Genomic DNA, 26409 nt, shown 5'->3' on the forward strand with positions numbered 1-26409 from the left:
GCATCACCATAGCTCACAGCAACCTCAAACTCTTGGGCTCAAGTGATCCTCTTGCCTCAGTCTCCTGAGTTGCTGGAACTACAGGTGCTCACCACAAAGCCCAGCCATTTTTAGAGATGAGGTCTTGCTCTTGCTCAGGCTGGTCTCCAACTCCTGAACTCAAGAAATCCACCTGCCTTGGCCTCCAGAATTCTAGGATTACAGGTGTGAGCCACTGTGCCCATCCAGGAAAATCCCATCTTTCCATCTCCTTGCAGAGATGGTTGATTTCAGCTACGAAAACTGATCATCCAAACTGGGTCATTCTTGTCATATGCTAATAAACAAGAGTGGAGAAGGCAGGGGAGGCTCTCAGGGTACAAGGGAAGTTCCAAGAATGCACTTCCCTGTGGCTCGGGCTGCTGAGACTCCTTGTAACCTGGGACCAGTTTTTCTGATGGCTTGTGAGATAACTGGCTGCAACTCCAGGACTAGTTTGGTCCCCACTATCACTCACCAGCCAGAGCATGCCAGCCCTCCAACCCTTCCTAGTGCCAATGAAATTTTTCAAAGAGCAATACATAATGTCTCTCCTTTTTTTTTTTTTATTTATTTTTTTTTTGTAGAGACAGAGTCTCACTTTATGGCCCTCGGTAGAGTGCCGTGGCCTCACACAGCTCACAGCAACCTCCAACTCCTGGGCTTAAGCGATTCTCTTGCCTCAGCCTCCCGAGTAGCTGGGACTACAGGTGCCCGCCACAACGCCCGGCTATTTTTTGGTTGCAGTTTGGCCGGGGCCGGGTTTGAACCCGCCACCCTCGGTATATGGGGCCGGCGCCTTACCGACTGAGCCACAGGCGCCACCCATGTCTCTCCTTTTTAATAAAATCTCTAACCTTCTTTTTGTTCTTCAGACATACTAAAGACCACCAGTCTGCATAAATGCCCCAAACTGCAATTCTTCCTTCCCAAACAGAACATTGAGTAAGGCTGGGCGCAGTGGCTCACACTGTAACCCTAGCATCCTGGGAGGCCCAGGTGGTTGGATCACCTGAGCTCAGGAGTCCGAGACCAGCCTGAGCAAAGCGAGACCCTGTCTCTACTAAAGGTAGAAAAACTACCCAGGTGTTGTGGTGGTCACCTATAGTCTCAGCTACTTGGGAGGCTGAGGGAAGAGGATTGCTCAAGCCCAAGTGTTTGAGGTTGCTGTGAGCTCTGATGCCATAAGCCCAGCACTCTACCCAAGGCAACAGAGTGCGAGTGAGACTCTGCCTAAACAAACAAGCAAACAAACAAAAACATTAAGTGGTGCAGAGATGTTCAGGATGAGCCTTGAGCCAGGGAACAATGGAGCAAGAGGAAAAAGGACAGAGGTCAAAAGGACAAGGAGCCAGCTTGAAGGTCCTGGGGGCTAAATCAGGGACAATCTGAGCATCAAAATAAATGACAATAGTAAGGGATTATAATCCATTGACTAAAATACAAAATCATGAGTCCACATTTATTTAAATGAAGGAAGAAAAACTTCTTTGCAGAAAAAAATCTGACTTTATACTGATCCATCCAACTCCCACCCGACAGCACAGGGTTCTTTCTCCCTTTCCTTCCATATCTGTGTCTTTCTTCCCGGAAGAACCCTGGTTCCAGGCTACATGGCTGTATTTATCCATTTATGCTTTATTCTACAATACTCAAAACTGGTTCCAGAATTCCTACACGGATGCCACTGCCCACAGCAAACCCACCCAGTAAGGGCCGAGACCTGTTTGCAATTCTGTCTGACCGAAGGATGTGCGTCCCTCGAGGGCGGCCAGGGTCTAAACCAGGAGGACATTCTGATCTGGGCTTTGATGGATCCTAGGAATTTCTGGGAAGCAGGAGAAGGAAATGAGCAGCAGGCAGAGGAACATTTGAGGATCAAGCACCTGTTGTGGCTGGAGCCCAAGTTTATTTACAGCAAAGGGAAATGACAAAGGGTGAGTGTGGGAGCTGTGTTTGGGGGTGGGTGGAGGCATTTGGAAGGGCCTGGAACACCACACAAGGGGCTTCGGATCAATACTGCAGGTGTTGGGGAATCATAAGAGGCATTGGTGTTTAGTAAATGCAGAGGACAGACTGGCAAATTGGTGAGGGTGGCACCACCTGGGCTCAAGATACAATGCCTGAGTCAGCAGAATGGCTTTGAGGCACTTTTACCATCTATAACTTGGGCACAGCGGTCCCACTCCCAGGGCTGCAGGGAGACTCCCTGAGGGCTGTGCCTATCCTCTGGGGTCTGAGACAGGAACCAGGCCAGCCCACACACCCGCCCTGTTCTGTGACATGTCTCTGCTTCCTGTTTCTCCCCCATCAGGGCAGTCTCAGTCTCAGCTTCAAAAGAACAAACGTGCACTCAAAACAAAGGAAGACGTCCTCAGCTGCAGAGGAAGCAGGAAGCTGCTGGCCTACTCTGAGCCCAGCTGCTGGAACCTGGGGTCAGCAGGATGGAGTCGGTGGCCCTGTACAGCTTCCAGGCCACAGAGAGTGACGAGCTGGCCTTCAACCAGGGCGACACACTCAAGGTAGGGGGCCAGAGCCAGGCTGAGATGGCCCTGCATGGGGTGGGGGCGGGTTGAGGAACTGGGGGGCCCAGGACAGCCCCCAACAGAGTGTGGTCCCTGCAGGGTGAACCGGACAAGCTGCCCCCTCCCTTTGAGCCTCAGTTTCCCTATCTAGGAAATGAGGAAATAATTAATGCTCCCTCCTTTGGGGGCTGTTGTGAGGATTCAAGGAGTCAATACCACAACAAACCCCCCAGTTTTTCAGGAAAAAAATGTGAAAAGACAATTGTTGAGAAAGTAGAAAATGAGGGAGAGAGAGAGAATGTGTGGAGGGAAGGAGAAATGGAAAAACAGAGAGCAGAGGTCTTAGGAAAGAAATAAGAACACACGCTGACCTAGAGGGGCTAAAGTAGCTCTGATGTAAGCCTCAAGGATGTAAGCCTCAAGGATGAGCTTCCCAGTATTTATGAAGAAAAGGGAAAATAGAGTCAAGCCATAATTCATTTCTCCTTGTCGGGCCTGTTTTGATGGACATTGCAGCTTTCCAAGGTGGTCCAGGCTGATGGGTCTGTGCAATCTCTCTCTGGAGAAGTTCTTACTTAAAAGTTTGCATATGGCTAGGCACGGTGGCTCACACCAGAATCCCAGAATTCTGGAAAGCTGAGGCAGGAGGATCGCTTGAGGACAGGAGTTCAAGACAAACCTAAGAAAGAGCGAGATGCCATTTCTACAAAAAATAAAAAAACTTAGGAGGCTGAGGCAGGGGGACCGATCTCGCCCAAGTGTGAGGTTGCAGTGGGCTGCGTTGACATCGCTGCACTCTATGCAGGGTGAGACAAAGTCTACATGTGAAAGTAGAGCCCTGGGGCCAGGTTCAGGATTCAGGGGGTGGCCATGCCACATCTTGGGCTCTGGAGCTTCCACTTCCTCACTTAAGGAAGTCACGGCCCCTCCCTGGGCCTCACTCTCCCCACTAGAGCAACAGGCATTAGACTGAATACCCCTCCTCCCCAAGCCTTGGACGCTGCTCTTGTCCCAAGTTTCAAGCACAAGAAGGGACAGGACTTCCTTCTCTCACCACTCTGCAATAGCTGGGTCCCCAGTTCAGCAGTGTTACCAGTGTCCTACTTAAGGAAGATTAGCACCCCTGTTTCACAGGTGACTAACTGAGGCATGGGGAGCTGACATGACCTGCTTGGTATGGGGTGGATTTTGAGCCTACATCCCTTTCACAGTGGAGCTCACGTTTGGTCCCCTGCAGAGACTTAACGGTCTGGGCTGGGGCCTGGGGAAGTCAGCAGTGGAGTCCAGAGAAGCCATAATGCAGGCAGGGGTTGAAGAATGCTGGCAAGAGTCTGCCAGGTCAGCACAGACCATGGGCCAGGTGGTGGCACAAAAGAGTTAGATAGCCCCTGAAAATGCTATTTTTGTAAGGTATTTAATGACATAATATCATTTATGATGCAACGTGAAGTGACAAAATGCAAATGTATATACACAGAGAGATAGACAACTCTATGGGGATAATCAACAGATATTAATTTCGTGGAGGGAAAACTGATGTCCATGTACTAGATTTGTGCAATGAAAAAAAAATTTTAAAGAAGAATCTCAAAAGCCTGCAGTTGTGGCTTCTGGGAGGCAGCCCCACATCTGCACTTTCTTCTTTACTCTTTCTGTCCTAGGTGTTCCGTATAAGCAAGGACGACTCCTGGGGCCGGGCACCCATGCCCTCGCTTCCAGGGATGTGCAATTGTCTGTATCTGAGATTGTGATGGCTATCGTAGACATTAACTTCTCAATAGTCATACAGTTTTAGGTTTACCGAGAAATTGAGGTGATAATGCAGAGAGATCTCCACATGTCCTGGCTCCCAGTTGCCCTGTAGTTAGCATCTTATGTGAGCACAGTTCATCTGTTACAATTAATGAACCGATACTGACACACTATTATTAATTAATGCCCATATTCAGATTTGCATTCGTTTTGATTTTAATATGCTGCATTAAAATATTATTTAATCTTGGTACCTTTTCTTGGGGTCCCCTTAAGTGTTACACCAAAGTAAGTGCCTCTCTGGCCTCACTCTACTCTGGGCTCCTTTCTGTTACCGGGAAAATGTCATGGGGGTCTCCCTGCAGGCTGGCCCGTCCCAGGGGGGGTGAGTCTCAGAGGCTCATTGTCTTCTCACTCTGGAGACACGGCCCTACACGTCACTTCCCTGGGACAAAGCCTTCCTCCCTGATGGGCCAGGCATTTCTGGGTGTGACAGCTAGAGGAGGGATGGGGGTGGCAGCTTCACCCTTACTCTCCACGGACCTCACCCAGACTGAGTGTGCCCATGCCCTCCTGGATGTGTCCCGTGGGGAAGGCCATTGGCACAGACTCAACCCGACGATTCCTGGACTCCCCTCAGCCTGTCACTGGGTCTCATTAGAAACTATGGCAAAACCTACTCTGACTCTGATCCTGTCTACACCTCCTGACACCCCACTCCTCCAGGCCAAATGTCCACTGTCACACTCTTACAGTGGACACTCCGAGGCTCCCCAGAATACCACCCTCTGTTGGGTCTCCATACAGCAGCCCCAACTTGGAGCCTGGCAAAACTGGTACTGGGCCCCAGGATTTCTTAAGGTCAGTAGTCAGCAAAACAATGCCCTCCTTCTGTCCAGCTCTACATGCACTGGCCTCCTTTCTTTCTTTCCTCCTTTCTTCCTTTCTCTCTGTCTGTCTCTCTTTCCTTTTTTCTTTAAAGAGACAGGGTCTGCTCTGTTGCCCAGGCTAAGGGGCAGTCAAGTGATGCTCCCATCTCAGCCTCCTGAGTAGCTGGGACCACAGGCGTGCGTGTACCATCAGACTTGGCCAGGTTTCTTCATTTTCTTGAACAGACAGGATCTCACTATATTGCCCAGGCTGGTCTCAGTGTGGCCGGTGTGCACAGGTGTGAGCCTCTGTCCCAGGCCTGGCTTTGTCTGTTTCAAGGACAGAGCTTGTACCAGCTGTGCCCTCTGCCTCGGATGCTGTTCCCCAGATCTTCTCCACACTGGTTCCTCCTTGCAATTTGGGTATTGGCCTCCATGCCACCTCCTCAGAGAAGCCTTTCTTGACTATCCCCATTGATGCCCTCCCTGCCCACAGCCATGTTTCTTCTGTGTCATCCTGATGTCTTTTCTCTTTCTCTTTCTCTCTCTCTCTCTATCTATCTTTCTTTCTTTTCTTGACAGAGTTTCAAGCTGTTGCCCTGGGTAGAGTGCCATGGCGTCACAGCTCACAGCAACCTCAAACTCTTGGGCTCAAGGGATTCTCTTGCCTCAGCCTCCCAAGTAGCGGGGACTACAGGTGCCCGCCACAACACCCAGCTATACTTTTAGAGACAAGGTCTCACTCTGGCTCAGGCTGGTCTCAAACCTGTGAGCTCACGGGATCCACCAGCCCCAGCCTCCTGGAGTGCTGGGATTACAGGCGTGCCTCGCTGCGCTGATGTGCATTTCTCAGAGCACTTACCACCATGTAGACCGTCTAGCTGATTTGTCTCCTTCCTTGTTTGTGGTCTGTCTCTGCCCATTCATAGGTAAGCTTCTTGCTCCATGCCATGTCACTGGAGCTTAGCACAGTGCCTGCACACAGTAGGTGCTTAGTAAACAGCTGCCAGGAGACTGCATCGGACAGGAGGAGGGGCTGGGGGGCACTGCCGGGCAAAGGCTCGTGGGGGCAGGCCACAGCATGAGTCTCTCCACTGTTTCTCCAGAGAGGAGCTGGTCTTCTCTGTGGAAATTCCTGTGTCTCAGAGGGTCAGGGGCTTTGGAACAATGTTAACAGTAAGAATGGAGCTATATGACCAGTGAGAACATTCCAGGCTCCTCTGAGTGGAGATGACCAAGAAACAAGACAAAACAGGGATCAGGCAGATACAGCCACACACCCACATAGGCCATGTCATCCATGAGGCACTGCAGGGTTCTGTGTAGGCTGTAAACGTGGCCATTTAACAGATGAGGACACTGATGCCACAGGCCACGGAGAGCCAGAGCAGACGGAGTGGTCGAGCGGCCAGGCTCCAGGCTCCCAGGCATCTTCCTTGAAGCCATGGCCATGGCAGGTGGCCTACATACAGGTCCTAATTTTCTCATTAAGTTGGGAGAATTGTTTTGTTTTAGTTTGTGTTGAGTGAAAGTTTTCCTGAGTCCGCCACCTGCTTCCGTCTCTCTCTGGGGCTGCAGGGGCAGGAAGGAAGGGGCGCAGCCTGGCCTGGTGCACAGACAAGGCCTGGGCCCAGGGAAGTGAATCCCAGTTCCTCCTGGCATAATCTCCCTTCTTTCACTGCTGCCATTGAACTGGCCTGCTCAAGCCTCTGGTATGCTATACCTGATTCTTTCTTTCAACAAATATCCCGATTTTGATTGAGCTGACATTAGAGCCTGTTCCAGGACTAACAGGCAAGATGCCCTCAGGCTTGGGTCCAGAGACAAAGCAGGAGGTGCATCAGGGGTGAAAGCTGGTGGGCTAGGGCCCCCCTAGACTAGCCAAGGCAAAGAGTGCATGCTCAGAGTCCTAGCTGACCATATGGAGTCTTCTCCCCTGCTGTGGAGCCTTGGCTGACTCACTTTCCCTCTCTGGGCCTCAGTTTTGTCATTTGATGGTTTCTATCCTGAAGGGTTGCAGGAGAATCAGGGTGGCACAGGGAGAGTATGCCCAGGGGATGGAGGAAGTGCTCCGAGCCTCATACTGTGCCACCCCAGGCTGGTCTGCTCCTTGCCTTGGTCACTCAACTGATCACCTGCAGTGACCCCACCCCCACCCCCCGTTCTGGCTATTTTGGTTCCCATTGGTCCACCTGTGGGGCAACAGGTGCCTCATGGAAGAGGAGCCCATAGGACCACGCAGACCAGGTCAAGGCCTGAGAACCAGCCTGTCCCAGCCCAAAGGGGTTCCCTTATGTGCTCTCAAATGCCTGAAATACCCCTTCTGAATTGTCACCCCTGAGCTTGGACTGAAAGGGCTAACTGACTGCAGGTGACCATTAGTTGCTGAGCTGAGACTGGGATTCCCTGACCTTCCTGGGAACCTCCAAACTCCACCACAAGGCCCAGCTAATGGTGTGCCCAGGGAGTATAGCTCGGGAACTGAGGCCCCCAGTTCTGCTCCTCAAGACTCCCCTGGTCTGCAGGGGGTCTGACAGGCAGAGCCACCAGCAGACCCCAAACTCCCACTTAGGACAGGCTGGCCTGGGAGATAGGAGCACCATAGACTCAGGCAGTGGCTCTGCCTCAGCCTTGTGCCTGTCCTAGAGGTCCCAGCCATCCTCTATAAATGGACTCAGGGTCTGGTGTGAGTGCAGTCCTCCTGTGGCCTGGTGTGCAGTGGGACCTCAGCAGGTGACGGCTGTTCCTTCTCAGGGACTGAGCAGCTGTGTGTCTCCTCCCACAGATCTTAAACATGGAAGATGACCAGAACTGGTACAAGGCGGAGCTCCGGGGTGCCGAAGGGTTTATCCCCAAGAACTACATCCGCATCAAGCCCCACCCGTGAGTGGCCACCACCCTCCCCCAGGTCCCCCACGGCTGTGTTCCCCCACTTGGCCTGGCCCAGGACACAGTGTCTTTCCTGGCCCATCTATCTGTCTGGGCCCCAGTGTACACAGAAGGTGCCACACTGCACAGACAGGAGACTAAGATGGGAGGACTTGTCCTCAGTGGTGGCAGAAATGTCGCACTGAGAGCCTGGCCTGCTGGAGAATGTTCAGGATGGCCCTGGGCTCTCAGCTGGCTGGAACACTTGTCTGCTCTGCGGCCTCAGGCAGTCTTTTCCTGTCTGTACCCCAAGGAGGTCTGAGGCTTGAATCCTTCCAGACTATCTAATGGAGGGTTCTAGAGGTCTCTGAGAGGCTGACACAGCCCTGAGTCAGGGCTAGGGGTGGGGAAATGGTGGAGAGTGAAGGGCTGGGCAGGAAACAGACTCTGGGTCCTGAATTTGGGATATGGGAGCAAACTGGATGTTCGCAGAGCAGAGTCTGGGGTGACAGTAGAGACAGAGTGGTGTCTAGGGTTCAGGTGTCCTGGGGCCTGAAACCTTCTGGCCCAGGGAAGTCCCAGGCCAGGACCTCAGCAGGTGCTACCCTGAGAGTGGCTGGGGCAGAGTCTAGTGTCAGACAAACATTAGGTCACCAGGAAATCTATGAAAAAACAACTGGATATGCGGAGGCAGCCCCAAGATACAGCCACTAACTCATTCACCAGACACAGCCCCAGGGGTCCCAGCCTGGGGGATGTTGCAGACACAGAGCATCAGAGCAGCTGTGTTCTGTTGGGAAGAGAGGACATAAAGAAAATACTACCTCTGGGAAGTGAGGTTTTGAAGGATGTATAGGAGGTGACTAAATAGAAGAGAAAGGCACTCTTGGAAGAGGGTCAGGATGAGTAAAGAGAAAGCATGGGGGACTGGAAGAAAGGCCTCAAATGCCAGGCCCGGGTAGTAGGGAGTCATGAGGGTGTTGGGGGAGAGGAGGGACTCAGATATGGAGACTGGTGGCAGGGCCAGGCAGGCTGGAGGGGCTGATTGGGAGCTGTTGTGTGTGTGGCTGTGGGTGGAAGGGAAGGAGGCAGAGGTGAGGGTGGGGCCTAAGAGGTGTTTCCTCTTTATCTCTTTTCGATTTGTTTCTAAAGCTGCTACCACCTCTGGCTTCCTGTGCTGGGCATGGTCCAGTTCCCACTCAGGTCCCGGCCGGTTTGTGTGGGCTCCAGGCATGCCCAGCCTCTCCCGTGCAGGCTGCCGCCTCCAGGTGGCATCCTGGACTAGAGCCTGGCATCCAGAGCCCACTGTGCCCTCGTGACTGGGCAACACCTGCCCCTCTGACCTCCAGGGAGAGGAAGGGAGTGCAGGAAAAGGGAGGGAGATGGAGAGAGTCCATCCCAGGGCCACAAGTCATCTGTGAGCTGACACCAAGTCCGGATGGCAGAAGGCAGGGTGGGCACAGTCTCCACAGGCTGGCAGGTTAGGGAGGGGCCTTCAGCAGAAGAAATGGCCTGGCAACAGCTGGACAGCTGGAAGGCCCAGAACTGCCAGACTCCCTGAGCAGGGGCTTCCATTTGTTCCGGTTGGGGAGAAAAAGAACAAAGAAGCAGTGCTGGGCCAGGCCTGTCTGGGCAACGCTGGTGGTTGGAGCAAGACTCTAGTAAGGCTCTGATGTCCCTGGAGTCTGCTCCGGCAGGATGCTCAGAACCCTGAACATCCTGCATGAGGCAGTGCCCAGGTGTGCTTCTTGCTAACCTGAGCAGCTACCCTGGTCCCAAAATAGCTGTGGGGAAACTCCAGCTCCACACCTCACTCAGCCCACAGAGGCAGCAGGGTGCAGAGGTGGGGAGGGGTGGGGAGGGGCGGGGGCTCCAGAAGACCTCGCACCTACATCAAGCCCACTCCTTCCTCCACTCTCGCCCCTGGGGCGATCCCCTGGGGAAGGGCAGGGTGTAGTCCCCAGTACTTCCAGAGTCAGCCTCATCAGGCAGCTGCCACAGAGGCACTTGACCCTGCGGAGCCCATGAGGAGCCAGGGAAGGTCAGGAGAGCTTCCTAGAGGAAGGGCGTGGCCTACCTGGCAGTTAGAGCAAAAGCCTGTGTGGGAGGAGGGCAGGAGACAAGGCGGAGTGAGGGGTGGGGAGGAGCAGCCAGCACCTGCCTGCAGCAGGGCCCCGTGGGAGATGAGGCAACAGAAGCAGAGAAGTTGAGTGGCTCCACAGGTCACACAGCTGGCAGAGGGGAGTGAGACCTTAGCGGAGTGATTGAGCCCTGGGCTAGGCTAGCAGGTGTGGAGCCAGGGGAGAGTCCAATTCCAGGGCAGGCAGGAATGGGGGTGGGGGGGAACGTCTCTGCCCCTTTCTGGGTCTTAATTTCCTCATTAGTGGCTCAGTGCCTGTGACTCAAGTGGCTAAGGCTCCAGCCACATACACTTGAGCTGGTGGGTTCGAATCTAGCCTGGGACCGCCAAACAACAATGATTGCCGCAACAAAAGATAGCCGAGCGTTGTGGTGGGCACCTGTAGTCCCAGCTACTTGGGAGGCAGAGGCAAGAGAATCGCTTGAGCCCAGGAGTTTGAGGTTGCTGTGAGCTGTGATGCTACAGCACTCTACCCAGGGCAACAGCTTGAGGCTCTGTCTCAAAAAAAAAAAAAATTTCCTCATTAGTAAAATGGCAAGGACGTCATGTGAGGAGGCCACAAATGGAGTGACGCTGGTGTGGGGGCATGCGCTGGGTCCCAGGTCATTCTCCTCATGCCCCCCCTCAGGCCGCCCTTGGCTGGGACTGGGCTGGCAGGGGATGCAGAGGCCTCCTTGGAGGGTGCAGCTATGACACCCTGTGAGGGCAAAACCGCCCACACACTGACACATCCTGTGGGGTTTTGTGGGTTCTTTGGAGACACCTGGCCCTTTAGGAAACTCCCACCCCAGGGCCCGTGGGGTGACTCCAGCAGAACAGAGCTGAGGGTTCCCAGGCAGAGGAGCCTGTAGCAGCTCCCCTTCCCTGGTGATCTGGACCCTGGCCCTCCACACTCCTGCTCTATAGACTGGAGACCTGCCCAGGTTGTCTGAGCACCAGCCTCTAGGTCTCCAAATTTCAGGTGAACCAGGCGAGCTCTTCAGATGGTCACCCCCAGTCTCCATACTCATCAGCCACCCTCCCTTTCTGCCTCCCTTCCCCGGGGAACTGAGGGCCCCTCACTAGCTGGGGGCAGCGGCAGTCTAGAACCTCATGTCTGGGGGCGTGGGCTTTCCTGGGACACAGATGTGAGAACACGGAATTTGTTTAGCAGCGGGAAGTGGACAGGGAAGGCGCCAGTGGGGTGTGTCACTGACATCACTCCTACTGGGGGCAACTACAGCTCGCCTGACTGGGAAACAAAGGGAGACAGCTCAGAACACGTACCCGCGAGTCATCCCACCTGAGGGCAGGGCGCTGGCTGTCTGACCTCCTCTTCCATCAGTCATCACTTGAGAATGTCCCGGGGGCCTCAGCCTACCCTGCTCACAGGCCAAGGACGTTGGTGCCAGACAAGAGCTCCGGGGAAGAATCCCTGAGTTTGTGCTGAGCCTTAGAGGTGAGAGCAAGGGCAGAACACCAGCAACATCTGCCTGGGAACCTCACATGCCCTCTGCCCTCAGCTCCAAGGATTGGCCAACATCCTGGGAGCTCCACACCTCACTCAGCCCACAGAGGCAGCAAGGTGCAGAGGTGGGGAGGGGTGGGGAGGGGCGGGGGCTCCAGAAGACCTCGCACCTACATCAAGCCCACTCCTTCCTCCACTCTGGGCACCTGCCACCTGTGCCAAGCTCAGTCTGACTCAGGAAGCATTTGCTGGAGCAGTGAAAGGAAACATTTCAGGGAAATGGAGGCTCTGGGCCCTGCTCTTGGTCTGTGATGGTCCCATGAGCCCTCTGGCTGCTCTTGGCCTTAGTTTCTCCACCTGAAAAATAAAGTATCAGAGGCAAAGAAGCTGGGCTGAAACTCTGGGGCTGGTGAGCCCGGCTGCTGTTTATATATTTTTGACTACTCTCTCTCTCCTTTTTTTTTGGCAAAGACTCACTATGTTGCCGAGGCTGGTCTTAACTCCTGGGCTCAAGTGATCCTCCTGCCAAAATGCTAGGATTACAGGCATGAGCCCCATGCCTGGTTATATATTTTTTGGCTCTTAAGAATCTACCATCCCTTGGTGGGGTGGAGTGGCTCTTGACTGTAATCCTAGCATTCTGGGAGGCCAAGGCAGGTGGATTGCCTGAGGGAGACCAGCCTGAGCAAGAGCAAGGCCCCTGTCTCTAAAAATAGCCACCATTGTGGCAGGCGCCTGTAGTCCCAGTTGCTCTGGAGGCTGAGGCAAGAGAATCGCTTGAGCCCAAGAGTTTGAGGTTGCTGTGAGCTATGACGCCACTGCACTCTACCAAGGGTGATCAAGTGAGACTCTGTCTCAAACAAACAAACAAAAAAAATCCAAGAATTTACCATTCCCACTGCTTCGGGGGCCAAGGCAGGAGGATCACTTGAGGTCAGGAGTTTAAGACTGGACATTGGTGGCACCTGTGGCTCAGTGAGTAGGGCACCAGCCCCATATACCGAGGATGGAAGGCCCTGGCCAAGGCAAGAGAATCGCAATCACCTAAGCCCAGGAGTTTGAGGTTGCTGTGAGCTGTGACGCCACAGCACTCTACCAAGGGCAATAAAGTGAGAAAAAAAGAAAAAAACGACTGGGCAACATAGGCTCGGTGCCTGTAGTTTAGTGGTTAGGGCACTGGCCACATACACCGAGCCAGCCCGGACCAGCTAAACAACAGTGACAACTGCAACGAAAAATAGCTGGGCATTGTGGTGGCATCTGTAGTCCCAGGTGTTTGTGAGGCTGAAGCAAGAGAATCACTTACACCCAAGAGTTTGAGGTTGCTGTAAGCTGTGACACCACAGCACTCTACCAAGAGCAACATAGTGAGACTCTGTCTCCAAAAAAATAAATAAATAAAAGACTGGGCATCATAGACAGACCCTATCTCAACAATAAATAGAAAAATTAGCTGGGCATGGTGGTGTGCAGCTATAGTCCCAGCTATTCAGGAGGCTGATGCATGAGGGTTGCTTGAGCCCAGGAGTTTGAGGCTGCAGTGAGCTATGGTTATGCCACTGTACTGCAGCATGCGCAACAGAGTGGACCTTGTCTCGAAAAAGAAAAAAAAAAAGGATCTGCTATCTAAAGTGGAAAAGCTAGGCTGGGTGCCTATAGCTCAATGGTTAGCATGCCTGCCTGTGCACTGGGGCTGGTGAGTTCAAACCCCACTGGGGCCTGCTAAACAAATAAATAAATAACGTAGAAACTGGGGTTGGCTGGATTTTGACTCACTAAAGTATGATTTATGCATTTGCTGGAATGATGGGAGAGGCTGGGCTTAGGTGTCTAAATTTTGGGATTAGGTTCTAGCTCCTGCCTTCCTCAACCATGTGGCCTTGGGCACATCACTGCTCCTGTCTGTGCCTCAGTTTCCCCATCTGTGAAATGGGTGCCATCATATCTCCCATGTCTCAGGACTGCAGTAAGGAGTATCGATGTTGAGCACCTGGCCATCAGGCTGAGCAGGTGGTGGCTGAGAGCCCAGCCTTCCCTGCCTTCACCCACCTGCTCCTCTCCACAGGTGGTACCTGGGCAGGATTTCCCGGCAGCTAGCTGAAGAGATTCTGATGAAGAGGAACCATCTGGGAGCCTTCCTGATCCGGGAGAGTGAGAGTTCCCCAGGAGAGTTCTCCATCTCTGTGAAGTGAGCAATGGCCTTTGGGGCCGTGCAGGGGGGTGGAGGCAGGATGGCAGTGTCCTAGTTGAGCCTGGGGGCCTGGTCTGCTCACAGAGTGAGGGTGGAAGGATGACATCTCTGGGGGAGGTGCAGCCAAGCAGAGGTCTGGGCACCCCAGGGTGTGGCCCAAAGCAGTGGTGTTGGCCACCAGTGGTCATGGTGTTGGGAGAGCAGGCTCAGGCCAACTGTGCAGAGGCCTAACATGCCAGGCTGAAGGGTCCAGACTTCATTCTAGCAGTATGTGGAGCATCACAGGTTCTTAATAGAGGAGGAGGAGGATGTCGCCAGTTGATGTGGTGAGAGGCTGGGGGCAGAGGCATTTGAAGTGCCCAGGACAGGTGTCCAGGAGGTGCTCTGGACTGACTCCCTCTGTAATGCAGCCCGGGGCCAGGCTATTCAGATTTGAACTCTGGTTCTGCCACTTCCTGGCTGTGTGAGCTTGGGCAAGTCACTTAATTTCTCTGTGCCTGTTTCCTCACCTGTGAAATAGGTTTTGCAAGGAACAAATGTGTTGTTATATTTAAAGCAATTAGAATAGCACCTGGCATTGAGGCAGGGTGGCCGTGATGGAGATGCCTGGCTGTGGGATAGGGGGTGCTCCTCAGCCCTGGTGGGGCAGCCTCTGTCAGCACAGACCCCCCCCAAAGGCCATAACCAGGGTGACTGAGCGGTAGGGGTTGGGGTTGGGGTCAGACCCCTGTCTGGGCCTTGCCCTTCCTGCTCCCAGAGGAGCAGGATCTAGATACGTAAATTCGAAGGTGTTTACTGAGGTTAACTAGTAAGTAACTAGTAAGTAGTCTGTTGCTGCAGACCAGGTGATATATGATGATGACTGAGACTGGCAGGTTTAAGGAAGTGGAGACGACATTGAAAAAAACAAAGCTGCTGCCCTGTGAGTTGGAGTTTTAGAGAGGAAGACAGTGAAAAAGAAAACAAAAGTACAGAATGGGGCGGCGCCTGTGGCTCAGTCGGTAAGGCGCCAGCCCCATATACCGAGGGTGGTGGGTTCAAACCCGGCCCCGGCCGAACTGCAACCAAAATAAAAATAGCCGGGCGTTGTGGCGGGCGCCTGTAGTCCCAGCTACTCGGGAGGCTGAGGCAAGAGAATCGCTTAAGCCCAGGAGTTGGAGGTTGCTGTGAGCTGTGTGACGCCACGGCACTCTACCGAGGGCCATAAAGTGAGACTCTGTCTCTACAAAAAAAAAAAAAAAAATGTACAGAATGAACCCAGGAAGTCAGAGAAGGCCTCTCTGAGGAGGTGGCATTTCAGCAAAGATCTGAACCAGGATATGGAGGTTGCCCAGGTCCCCAAGAACGAAGACCTGGGAGGAGAGTCTTCCAGGCAGAGGAGCAGCTAAAGAAAGGTCTGAGGTGGGAAAGCAGAACAGGAAAGGGCAGGGCTGGGGGCGCCTGGCAAGGAGATAGAGCTTCTCTCAGCGTGACCCCCGGCTGCTCTGGCTGCTATGAGGAGCGAGGGTGGGGGTGAGCGTGGCAGCAGGGAGGCCTGCGAGGGGCCAGGCAGGAGGTGAAGGGATGAGGAAAGACAAGGCCCCCAGAGAAAGGTGGCATGGCCTCTGGGAGGCGGTGGCCAGGGAGAGTGTTTTGTGGCTTGGCTTTGTCCCTTTCCTAGAACTGGGCTGATTCTAAGCAGATGACTCCACGATTTTCCAAAGGATGAACACACACAGGATATTCAGTGTTAGTGGCCTGGGTGGGGAGACATGGTGTGGCCAGGCGTTGGGGGGCGGGGGGGACCCGAGAAGTAGAAGATGAGAGATGTGCATAGGGACCTTTCTCATCTCCTCATGCAGCTCAGACAGGTGGAGCCATGTGGCCCATATGAGGGCTCCTACTGCTCAGAAATGTCCCTATTTGATGCCTCTGGGCTCTGCCAGGGTTCTGTAGCTTGCATGTTGTCCGTAGGCCCACCTTCGCCTGGCATGAGCACAGCCCTGCCAGGTGGCATCTCCCCCTTTGGGCCTGGAGGCACCTGCCAGGGTAGGACCTAAGGCCAAGAAGGCTGCTCTGGGGGCAGATCTACCAGCCCAGCACTCCTCTGAGCCCCCAAGCTCTGTGACCAGGGTCAGCTTTGGCCGCTTCCCTTTTCCCTGGGGAGCAGTCTGGTTATTCTGAGGGGCAGGACTGGCTCTTGCCCTCTCCCAGCCTCTACTGCCCCATCATAATAATGGGAGCACTTCAGCCTTTGTGTGTTTGTGTGGGGAGGGGGTGGATGAGTCCCTGACCTGACTGCTCACCCTGCCCCCATTATGGGCACCTGGAGTCCCCTCTGGGTACCCCAACCCCTGAGGACCTGCAGCCCCATAGAGGCAAGGAAGCCAGGTTTTCCAAGTACAGCTGGGCTGACCAGGGACATGGTTGTCTCCGGGAGTGGCACCCCCTAGGCGGGCTGATCTGGCCCAAGGTCACCCAGCAAAGGTGGGGCATGGAGGACTCAAACTTGAGCTGCAGGAGAGGTGTTCTCCTCCCGCCTCCTCTTTCCTCCTCCCCCTCCCCTCTGCTCCCCTACCCCTCCTTTCTTCCACCACAACCGATCTTAGGCCAACTCCTTTGAGGTCTCATTGCACCGCCCTCTCCTGGCAGATCTCTATAAACGCAGCCCCACTGCATCCCTGCACATCGGACCCAAACATCTCAAGCCCAGCAAGTGTGCTGAAAACGTGTTTATTGAGCATCCTCTGTGTGGGACCCACAGGGCAAGACGGGGACAGGAGTCAAACCCAAGGAGTGCTGTGGGGAAATAGACACAGGCTGGCCCAGGGGTCTGTCTTTGGGATGAGCAAATGAATAAATGAAATTCTATGCCTGTGGACACATTCCACGTGATGAAAACATAGGGACGAAGTGACATCTGAGTGGGCCCTGAGGATGAGCAGGAGTTTGGTACACACAGAGAGCAGAGGACATGCCAGGCCCGGAGAACAGCATCGCAATGACACAGAGCTGGTGCAATGAGGGTCGTGTTTGGGTAACAACAGGTTGTTTGACCAAGAAAGAAGATGGGAACTACTAAGGAGCAGTCTTTTTTCTTTTTCTTTTCTTTTTTTTCTTTCTTTTTTTTTAAATTACTTTTCTGTTGCAGTTGTCATCGTTGCTTAGCTGGCCTGGGCTGCATTCAAGCCCAACAGCCTTGGTGTACGTGGCCGGTGACGTAACTACTGTGCTATGAGCTCTGAGCCTTTTTCTTTTCTTTTCTTTTTTGAGACAGAGTCTCTCTTTGTTGTCCTCAGTAGAGTGCTGTGGCATCATAGCTCACAGCAACCTCAAACTCTTGGGCTGGGCAGCGCCTGTGGCTCAATGAGTAGGGCACGGGCCCCATATACCAAGGGTAGCAGGTTCAAACCCGGCCCCGGCCAAACAGCAACAAAAAAATAGCCGGGCGTTGTAGCGAGCACCTGTAGTCCCAGCTACTCGGGAGGCTGAGGCAAGAGAATCGCCTAAGCACAGGAGTTGGAGGTTGCTGTGAGCTGTGTGACACCACGGTACTCTACTGAGGGCAATAAAGTGAGACTCCGTCTCTACAAAAAAAAAAAAAAAGCGGGCGGCGCCTGTGGCGCAGTGAGTAGGGTGCCGGCCCCATATGCCGAGGGTGGCGGGTTCAAACCCAGCCCCGGCCAAACTGCAACAGAAAAATAGCCGGGCGTTGTGGTGGGCGCCTGTAGTCCCAGCTGCTCGGGAGGCTGAGGCAAGAGAATCGCGTAAGCCCAAGAGTTAGAGGTTGCTGTGAGCCGTGTGACGCCACGGCACTCGACCCGAGGGCGGTACAGTGAGACTCTGTCTCTACAAAAAAAAAAAAAAAAGCTCTTGGGCTGAAGTGATTCTCTTGCCTCAGCCTCCTAAGTAGCTGGGACTACAGGTGCCTGCCACAACCCCTGGCTATTTTTTTAGAGATAAGGTCTTGCTCTTGCTCAGGCTGGTCTAGATATCCTGAGCTCAGGCAATCCACCCACCTTGGCCTCTCAGAGTGCTAGAATTACAGGCATGAGCCACTGTGCCCAGCCTTATTTTTCTTTTTTTAAGAGACAGGGTCTCTCTCAGACTGACATGCAGTGGCATGATGATGGCTCACTACAGCTGTGAACCCCTGGGCTCAAGTGATCCTTATGCCTTAGCCTCCTGAAGAGCAAAGACTACAAGTGTGTCCCATCACACCCAGCAAATTTTATTTTTTGTGCAGACTAAGTCTTGTTATGGTGTCCAGGCTGGTTTCAACTCCTGGCCTTCAAGCGATCCAACTGCCTTGGCCTCCCCCAGTTAGTGACCCTCGAGTTTCTTGGTCTCCCCAGGCTGTGTTTAATGTAAACCACCAGGTGGCGCCCTTGACCCTTAGTTTCTCCCAATCTGGGTCTTGCCTCCCCATCTCCTCTCACTCATGGTCCTTCAACTTTCATGGAGCTTTTTTTCAGTGGTCCTTAAATGACCACCAGGCAGGGGTCAGAGTCAAACCCTGAAACCCATATGGGGCATGTGGCTAAGAACATGGGATTCTGAGCAACATTCTCAGCTGTGACACCTGTTAGCAGTATAATCCTAGGCAAATTTCCCCCGAGCCTCAGTTTCCTCATCTGTAGAATGGACTTCTTATGTAAAGTGCTCAGTGTGATGACTGGCACATAGTAAGTGCTTGGTAAGTGCCAATGGTAATTATCATTATATGAACCCCCCACACCAACCCACCCATGGACTAGATAACATGCCGGAGAGGGCTGAGGGAGCCTCTCTTGGCTTGGAAGACTGCTTCCTGTCCCCTGCCCAGTCCAGGGCTCTCAGAGAGGAGGTCATGGCCTAGGGAGGCAGGAAGCCCAGTTCTCATCCTGGCTTTTCCCTGCTGTGTAACCCCAGGCAAGTGCTGGTCCCCTCTGGACTGTCATGTCCTTATCTACAACATGGAGGCAGTGACCCCAGATGCTATGAAGCCTAGTGACCTTATGGCCATCTAGAAAAGTGACAGCTTCGCAGAATTATGTGTAAGAGTCTTCTACCCTCGCTGGCTTGGCACTTGGGCACTCTGTCCCCACAGTGCATGGTGTCTCCTGCATACTTGTGCCAAGCCCCGTAAAGCTGTCAGAGGCCAGGTTTATGGGCCTCATGCTGTCTCACAGAGCGACAGTAGCCTCAGCTAGCTGCACTTTACAAGTTTACAAAGGGCTGTCCCCTCTGCTTGGGGGGAGTCTGTCTGAGCTGGTGGCCAGCAAGCCGGCAGGCCCAGGGCTGGTGTACGATGCCTGGGCTGCCTAATTTTGCCCTGCCCTCCTGTCCAGCTACTATGGACTCCTCTCCTATAAAGGAGTGTGTTCTCAGTGAAGGGGGTTGCTTCCTTTCAGTCAGAAGTACTCTGGAGTCCCTGCACATAGGTTTGCTCTGCCCATCTGATCTCTGAACACCGACTCTGTAACAAGCTCTGTCAGCACGATGACTGGCACATGGCAATTCCCAGGTTCTGGGGATTCAGCCACTAACAAAATAAGACAGAGCTCTGTCCTTTAGGTGCTCACATTCTAATGGGCAACAGATAATAAGTAATTAGCAAATTATATAGAATCTTAGGTGATGATCAAGACTTTGGAGAAAATAAAGCAGGGAAGTGGGGTTCGGATTTCAGATGGGAGGAACTGGCTGCAGAAAAAACAGGAACTTGAAGCACTTGATCCCCAGAAGTCCATTTGCAGGTAAGTAAACTGAAGCTCAGAGAGGTGCAATAACTTGCCCAAAGTCACACAGCATGGAACAGCAGAGCTGATACCCACTGACCCTCTATGCCCTGACAGACCTCATCTGCCTCTTACCCATCTTCCTTTAGACCCACAGCACCTGCAGGACTGTCCTGGCAGTACCTCACCCTCTCTGAAGCCTGCTGGGCCTGCCCCCAGAGCCCTGCAGTGCAGGTTACAGCACCCTCCCTTCCAATAGATGGGCAGACTGAGTCTAGAGAGGGGCTGCGTGCACTGGAGACAGACCGTGCAGCAGGCTGTTAGCACCCAGTAGGACCCTGTGGGTCCCCAGGCCCTGGCTCCTACCCTAACCCCAGCCTTGTTTTTCATCCCTGGACTGCCACTGTCACCTTTGCTGCTACTGTTGCTGCTGCCACCAGGCCAGATAAACCTGCTGGGCAGGACTGGCTGTTGCCAGTGTTAGGCAGCCTGACTTGGTCCTTAGGGCTTCTCTGATGGGGCTTGGCACAGCCCTGTCCCCTCACCACCCACTATAGGTGGGTCATCTGGACTCAGACTCTGCTTCCCTGTAAGCCCTGCAGGGCTCCTGAGGCTGAGGCAGGGGGTGGGGTCTGAGGTCAGGAGAAGCTCTGGAGGGCAGCCCCTGTCAGAGGGGTTCTCAGATACCTCCAACCTCCATACTGGCCATGAAGGATGGGTGAGGCCAAGACCAGGCAGAGGAAAAGGGAAAGAGTGTCCTTCCCAGCAATGGGCATATAGGCCAGGCTGCGGGAGAGTAGATGGCTCAGACAGAGCCAGTCTGGCAGGAGGGGCCGTGCCCATGCCATGTAGGCACAACCTTGCCAGCACAGGCTGTGTGGCCATCGCAGGCCCCTCTTCTCTCTGGCTTCACTCTCTTCCACTGTGACACAGGAAGTTGGGACCAGGCGGAGAAGAGACAAGACCTGCCATTTGCTGAACACCTGCTGGGTGCCACACATGGGCTGGGAGCTTGCTGATGCATGTTTCCCAGGTTTGAGAATTCTCCAATTCTCAGGTTGTAAAGTTCTAGAATTTCTGGGTCCCCTTCCCCTTTCTCTTATCTCCTGTTCTCTACTCCCTAACCCTCCTATAGATCAGAGAAATGCTTTGTTTTAGGTGACTTTCCAGGTAACTGAAGATGACCTTCAAATACCAAAACATTCAAAGTTGTGGTCCTTTGGGATTGTAAACTCTTCTCTTTCAAATCTGTCACATTCTTTCTGTCCCCTCACCCAGAGGAATGGGTGGGGGAGGGCACCTGTACCCCAGGCTTCTCCTCAGGGCTGGCAGGGAACAGGGCCTTCTGCCTCTGCACCAGGTACCCCAGGCACAGAGCTGTTGGGGTCCCTGCTTCCCAGCTTCACGCCTGCACTACAGCTCTGAGTGATGTTCCTCCCCATGCACCACTGCCAAGATCTAGGCATCTACGAGCTCATTAGAGCCTGGCGCTAGGGAATCATGGGGCTAGAATTGGCCCTGGGAGGCTGCAGCAGGCCAGACAGGGCAGGAGACACCCATCCACTCTGACACCGTCCTCTGCATGGCAGGTGCATGGACGCGCAGTTGCACAGCTGACACCAGTGACTTAGTTATGGGGACGAGACCTGTTGAGGGCGCGTGAGTGGCTTTGTCTCAGGTTTGGGGACCATTGTTCCATCTGGCTGAGAGCCTCCTTGAGGGGAGAACTGGCTCCCCTTATGGCTGAGCTGCCCTGAGAGCCAGATGCGTCTTAGAGCCCTGGGCCTGCCCCCAGAGCCCCAGTTTCAGGGTCAGGATACCTGGAGGGCACAAATCTGAGGTCAGAGCCAAGAGAAGAGGGTTTTGAGAAGTGTGCCAGTGAGGATTTAAGGCTTGGGAGGCAATGCTCCATTCCCTGAGTCCCAAGTAGACTGGACGCTCAGGGCCTACTCCTACCTCCCTGTGTTTTTAGTGTCTAATATGTAAGTCATTAGGAGCAGCAGGTTACAAAAAGGCTGTACAACCAGCTGAGGGGCCCGAGAAGGCTCCTGACTCTGACTGAGAGGTTCAGATGCTCTCAGAGAGTGGGTCATTTTACCTGGGGTTTGAGGCATGAATACGGGTTTGGGAAGAATTCATTCTAACTGGAGGAAATAGTATGGGCAGAGACCTGGAGGTGTGTTTAGGGTGAAGAGAGAGTCCTGTGTGGTTTGGATCCCTTGATTTGGGCAGGGTACTTTTCCCTGCCCCTCATGCAGACCAGGTGGTGGTTACCTTGAACGAACTTTTGTCTTTTATATTTAATCTTGAATGTTCAATGAAGCTGCATGGCAGCACCCACAGCCAACAGGGAGAAAAAAACCCAGACAGGGACGGACAGAGAGGGCAGCATGCCTGGGCAGCTGGGGTGATGGCCACCACCACTATTCTCAGGAGGACTATAACCCTGAAGGAACTAGGGGCTTGCATATGCAAACCCTAGCTTGCAAAAGCATTGCTTCCAAATTGTTTAACCAGATCTTAATTTAGAACCCAGAAGGAGTGTGTGTGGCGTGTGCGTGCACACATGTACCATCAAGCATCTGGACAGATGACTAGATCTCGTGTAGCCTGAAATGTGAATGAAATGACCCATAGCCTGTGGCTCAAGAGGCTGCAAGGCGGTCTTATGCACCCCATGCCTCACCCTACCCACAGGTCCCCAAGCTTCCCAGCTCTAAGCTCCAGCCACCCGAACAGAGACCCTCCAGGTTTCTTCCTGGCTGGGAGCTGGTGCTGTTCAGTGTCCTTCCACAGGGGCTCCAGGGCAGCTCCTTCGGCAGCACCTGCACAGCCGAGTCCCAGGTCTTCCAGGGTATACCAGTGCTCCCTCTGCTTTGGCAGGTGAGGCTTGAGGCCCAGACACTATAAGGCTGGCAAGGGAGGCTGAGGTTTGGCCAGGCAGAGAGGACAAGGGAGGGAGAGCCTCCTGGGGGCACGGCCCAGTTAGTAAGATGGCACATTAGAACTGGATCTGGGACATTATTAATATAATTGGAATAATAATTGGAATAATTGTTATATGATGATAATCAATTGGGGAGCATGTTAGGCAACACTTGACCTGTGTGAGCTCTGATGTGACCCCAGCTCTGACCTCTCTTGCTGTGTGGCTCTGGGCAGGTCACTGCTGCACTCAGTGCCTCAGTTTCCCCAGAGTACAAGGGGCCAAATTTGTTCCTCCTGGACTATGAGACAGGCTCAGCCACCCCTGCAGCAGGGCGGGGCAGGGGGAAGGTCACAGTGGCCATGTCTGTACACTGTCCTGACCCTCACTAGCACCGCCATGTCCCAGCCCTGTGCAGCCTGTCCTGGAGGGAATGTGCCAACTGTAAGAGGCAGGTCCCTCTGCCCAGTTACAGCCAGGACAGTCTCTGCCTGCTGGCCAGTTTGAGAGCAAGGCCATCTCAACTGATGATTTGACAGTGGTGGCTGGAAGGCTGGAAGATGAGAAAGAAAGGGGATTCTGACTGCATCAGAGAGGAAACAGGCTGGACACATAAGCAAAGCCACATCTGGAGTCTGAAATGTTAGAATTTTGCCCTGAGAGCAATGGGGAGTCATAGAAGGTTCTTGGCAGGGTTGAGGGGTTAAAATATCCAACACACACGAGCTCTTCTCATATCAGTAGGCCTTGGTCTGAGTGATCTTAGGACTTATTCCCCTTAGTGGGGACTAAGAGGGGCAGGGGCCAAGGCAATGTAACAGGGATGTGGATGAGATGCTGTCTGATCATCACTTACTCAGAGGCACCCTCTTAATATTGCCACTTACCAGCTTGAACAAGAACAAGACCCTGTCCCTACTAAAAATATAAAACTAGCCAACTATTGTGGTGGGCACATGTAGTCCCAGGTAGTCAGGAGGCTGAGGCAGGAGGATCGCTTGAGCCCAAGAGTTTGAGGTTGCTGTGAACTGTGAACCCTCAATGCTCTAACCAGGGTAATAGAGTAAAACTCTGTCTTAATAATAATAATAATACTGCTACTTAGCCACCGTCAGCATTTCTGTGCACTTCTTCATAAAAAACATGTTTTCATCAGGAGGAAACTAAGGTTCCAAGAAGTGACTTGCCTAAGGTCATAGAGCAAGAGAGTATCCTGGCCCAGAGCCCCCACCCTGTGCCCACAGTCCATTTACTGGCAGGAGAGGCTGCTTGGGTCTTATGCAGGCTGGGCCAGTGGGGTCTCCAGGAAAGGCCTGGTTCTAGGCAGCAGTGAGACAGACACCTGGGACCGTGCCAAGCTGGGAGAGCTGTGGTCTGAGGTGGCTGTGGCTCCTCTCCCCCAGCTACGGGGACCAGGTGCAGCACTTCAAGGTGCTGCGAGAGGCCTCAGGAAAGTACTTCCTATGGGAGGAGAAGTTCAACTCTCTCAATGAGCTGGTCGACTTCTACCGCACGACCACCATTGCCAAGAAGCGGCAGGTCCTCCTGCGTGACGAGGAGCCCCTGTTCCAGGTAGGAAGTGAGAGGTTGGGGGTGGTGGGGGCTGCCCCTGGGAACCTCTGTGTCTTCTGCCCTCTCTTCCCCAGAGCCCAGTGTTGCAGGGGGAGGGGGTCCAGCTCTCCACTGTAGTGGCTGCAGTGAGACAAGCAAGGGAGAAGAGGAAAGGAAAAGGAACAGTACAGAAATTCCATGGGGGTGAACTGTCTAGCTTGTTCTCAGCTCCTAGAATTATGGCACATAATAGGTGCTCCACAAATGTTGTTGAATGAACGCATGAAGGCACAGACACCCACTGAGCCTCCTGGCTACCATGCACAGAGCCAGTCTCTGTACTCTGGAAGCCTTGTTGTGCCCATTGTACAGATGAGGAAACTGAGGCTCAGGGAGTGATGTGACTCCCCAAGGACACACTCCAGTAGGCTTAGTTCTGGTTTCTGCTCCCAGAGGAGCTGGCATTGGGTATGGGGCCGTGTGAGCACTTGTGTGCAAGGTCCTAGTCAGCCACAGGGTGTTTGTGGGGGAATCTGTCTACCCCTTGTCCTACAATAATAGCAATTTGTTAGCCAGCCCTTTCATCAAGGGGCCCCGAGGACTGGCTCTTACTCTCATTAGGATGATGACAATGGCCAACAGGGTCATTAGCCCTGACTTGCTGTTTTCCTATAGAGGGAGGTGTTGGTAAGCCCTGAGGCTGGAGGTCAAGACCATGCTGCCTTTGAACCCGAGTTCTGCAGAGGGTATGAGGAGCACAGCCAAGGCTTGGGGAGGGGCTGATAAATGCTGCAGAGAAGCACCAGTTCTTCCCTGTTGCTAGTACCCTTATCCCTCAGTATGTGAGCTGAGGGCCAGTTCTTCCCTCAACTGGGCCCCAGTTTCTCTCCATCTGGTAGGATGAACCCTGGAGTCCGAGATGCCTGGTGAGTCAGTGCCTTGGGAGACCCCCCCCCAACTAGGACATCTTCTGTTGCCCACCACTGCCCAACCCTAGGGGCCAAGGTCAGCTATGAGCTCCCCAGCTGGGCCCCTGTCTACCAGACCTCTGTCCTCTCATTGCCTGGGCCAGCTCTGCCCTGGGAGAGGGTGGGAGCCAGAATGGAACTGGGTAATACCTGATGGGTTCCCTACACCCACCACCTTCCTCTGGCCTGGGCCCTGGGGTCACCCACCCTGTGGGGCAACTCAGGAGCTGTCTCAGTCCCCTGGGACCCAGGACGCCTCCTCCTTCCTGGGCAGACAATCGCTAATTACAGCCTCTCTGCTGATCCTATCATCCATCCTGGATGAGATTCTGCAGGCTCAGAGCTGACATCCTGGTGAGGCAGGCAGGGCCAGGGTACTGGGTGTGACGGTCCTGGGGCCGGGCAGATATGCTGCAGAAAGCTCCTGTCCAGTTGCTACATACAGACAGGAAACAGTCATGTAAAGAGTAGAGACAGACTTATGGTCACAGGGTATCGAGAGGACGGGAACACAGACCTGAGAGCTAAGAGCAGCTCAAAGTGACAGTCCTCATCCTCAACATCTTACCAGGGGTCACAGCATCCTCACCCTCAACCTCTGATCAGGGGTAACAGGAGTGAACCCTGCTCTTGGCTGATCATCATTTTACAGTTTATAAGGCCCATTCCTGTGACTCTGTGGCCTGGAGTCAAAGTCATCGTGGCTGCTGCAGAGCCAGGGATATGAGACCCAGAGAAAGGCAGGGACCTAACAAAGTCTCACTCTAAGGACCAGGACACAGATCCCTTCACCTGCCAGCCCTGTGGTCCCAGTGGGGTCCCCGGGAAAGTCCTATTGTTTCATGTACACACAGAGTCTGCACAGTAGACATGCAGGGGTGTGGGCAGCAGGAGGCTGATGATTCAGGGTGTGGCCATGAACTGGCAGCAGCAGGCCAAGACCCCTCCCCACCTGAGGCTTCTCTTAGGAGCTTCCACAGGGCTCCTGAAGGTCCCACTAACCACTCCTTCCCTCGCAGCCCCCCCGGCTCTGCTTTGCCCAGGCCCAGTTTGACTTCTCAGCTCAGAACCCCTCTCAGCTCAGCTTCCGGCGAGGTGACATCATCGAGGTCCTGGAGCGCCCGGACCCCCACTGGTGGCGGGGCAGGTATCACGGGCATGTGGGCTTCTTCCCACGGAGCTATGTACAGCCTGTCCACCTGTGATCCCTGTCCAGAGAGAGGACATGGCCATCCCCACATTGCATCACACAGGACTCAGCAGAAGGCCTTGGAATGTACATGGGTTCCTAACTGTCTCCAACTACTTGGCACAAACCAGGTTGGCCCCCAGCGCCCCAGAACTGCAGCTATGTTTAGTGACCTCAGTGACAGTAGCTCCAGCGTTTCCCACCTGGCCACTTTCCATTGGCCGCCAGTGGCGTGATGTCATAGGCAGGGTCTGAAAAGGCCCCAC

At 53.8% G+C, this 26409-nt stretch overlaps 1 protein-coding gene across 2 annotated transcripts; it reads left to right on the forward strand.

Annotated features, from left to right (window-relative positions):
• Positions 1-1824: 1824 nt before the first annotated feature.
• Positions 1825-26382, forward strand: GRAP (GRB2 related adaptor protein). 2 transcript variants are annotated; one of them, XM_053568638.1, is made up of 6 exons: positions 1835-1955; positions 2333-2540; positions 7950-8047; positions 13685-13807; positions 23839-24007; positions 25974-26311. In XM_053568638.1, exons 2-6 carry the CDS (start codon positions 2463-2465, stop codon positions 26157-26159), a joined length of 654 nt encoding a protein of 217 aa, XP_053424613.1. In that variant the 5' UTR covers positions 1835-1955; positions 2333-2462; the 3' UTR covers positions 26160-26311. The 2 variants fall into 2 exon arrangements, with proteins under 2 accessions (XP_053424612.1, XP_053424613.1); XM_053568637.1 differs by lacking the exon at positions 23839-24007 and having other exon boundaries at positions 1825-1955; positions 25974-26382.
• Positions 26383-26409: the final 27 nt, after the last annotated feature.

Source organism: Nycticebus coucang, chromosome 18 (genome assembly GCF_027406575.1).
Source record: "Nycticebus coucang isolate mNycCou1 chromosome 18, mNycCou1.pri, whole genome shotgun sequence".
Taxonomy (NCBI): domain Eukaryota; kingdom Metazoa; phylum Chordata; class Mammalia; order Primates; family Lorisidae; genus Nycticebus; species Nycticebus coucang.

Coding starts and splice junctions, on each gene's coding strand:
- GRAP (XM_053568637.1), top strand. CDS start 2,463: ATGGAGTCGGTGGCCCTGTACAGCTTCCAGGCCACAGAGAGTGACGAG. Junction 2,541..7,949: donor ACCAGGGCGACACACTCAAG/GTAGGGGGCCAG, acceptor CTCCTCCCACAG/ATCTTAAACATGGAAGATGA. Junction 13,808..25,973: donor GAGTTCTCCATCTCTGTGAA/GTGAGCAATGGC, acceptor CTTCCCTCGCAG/CCCCCCCGGCTCTGCTTTGC.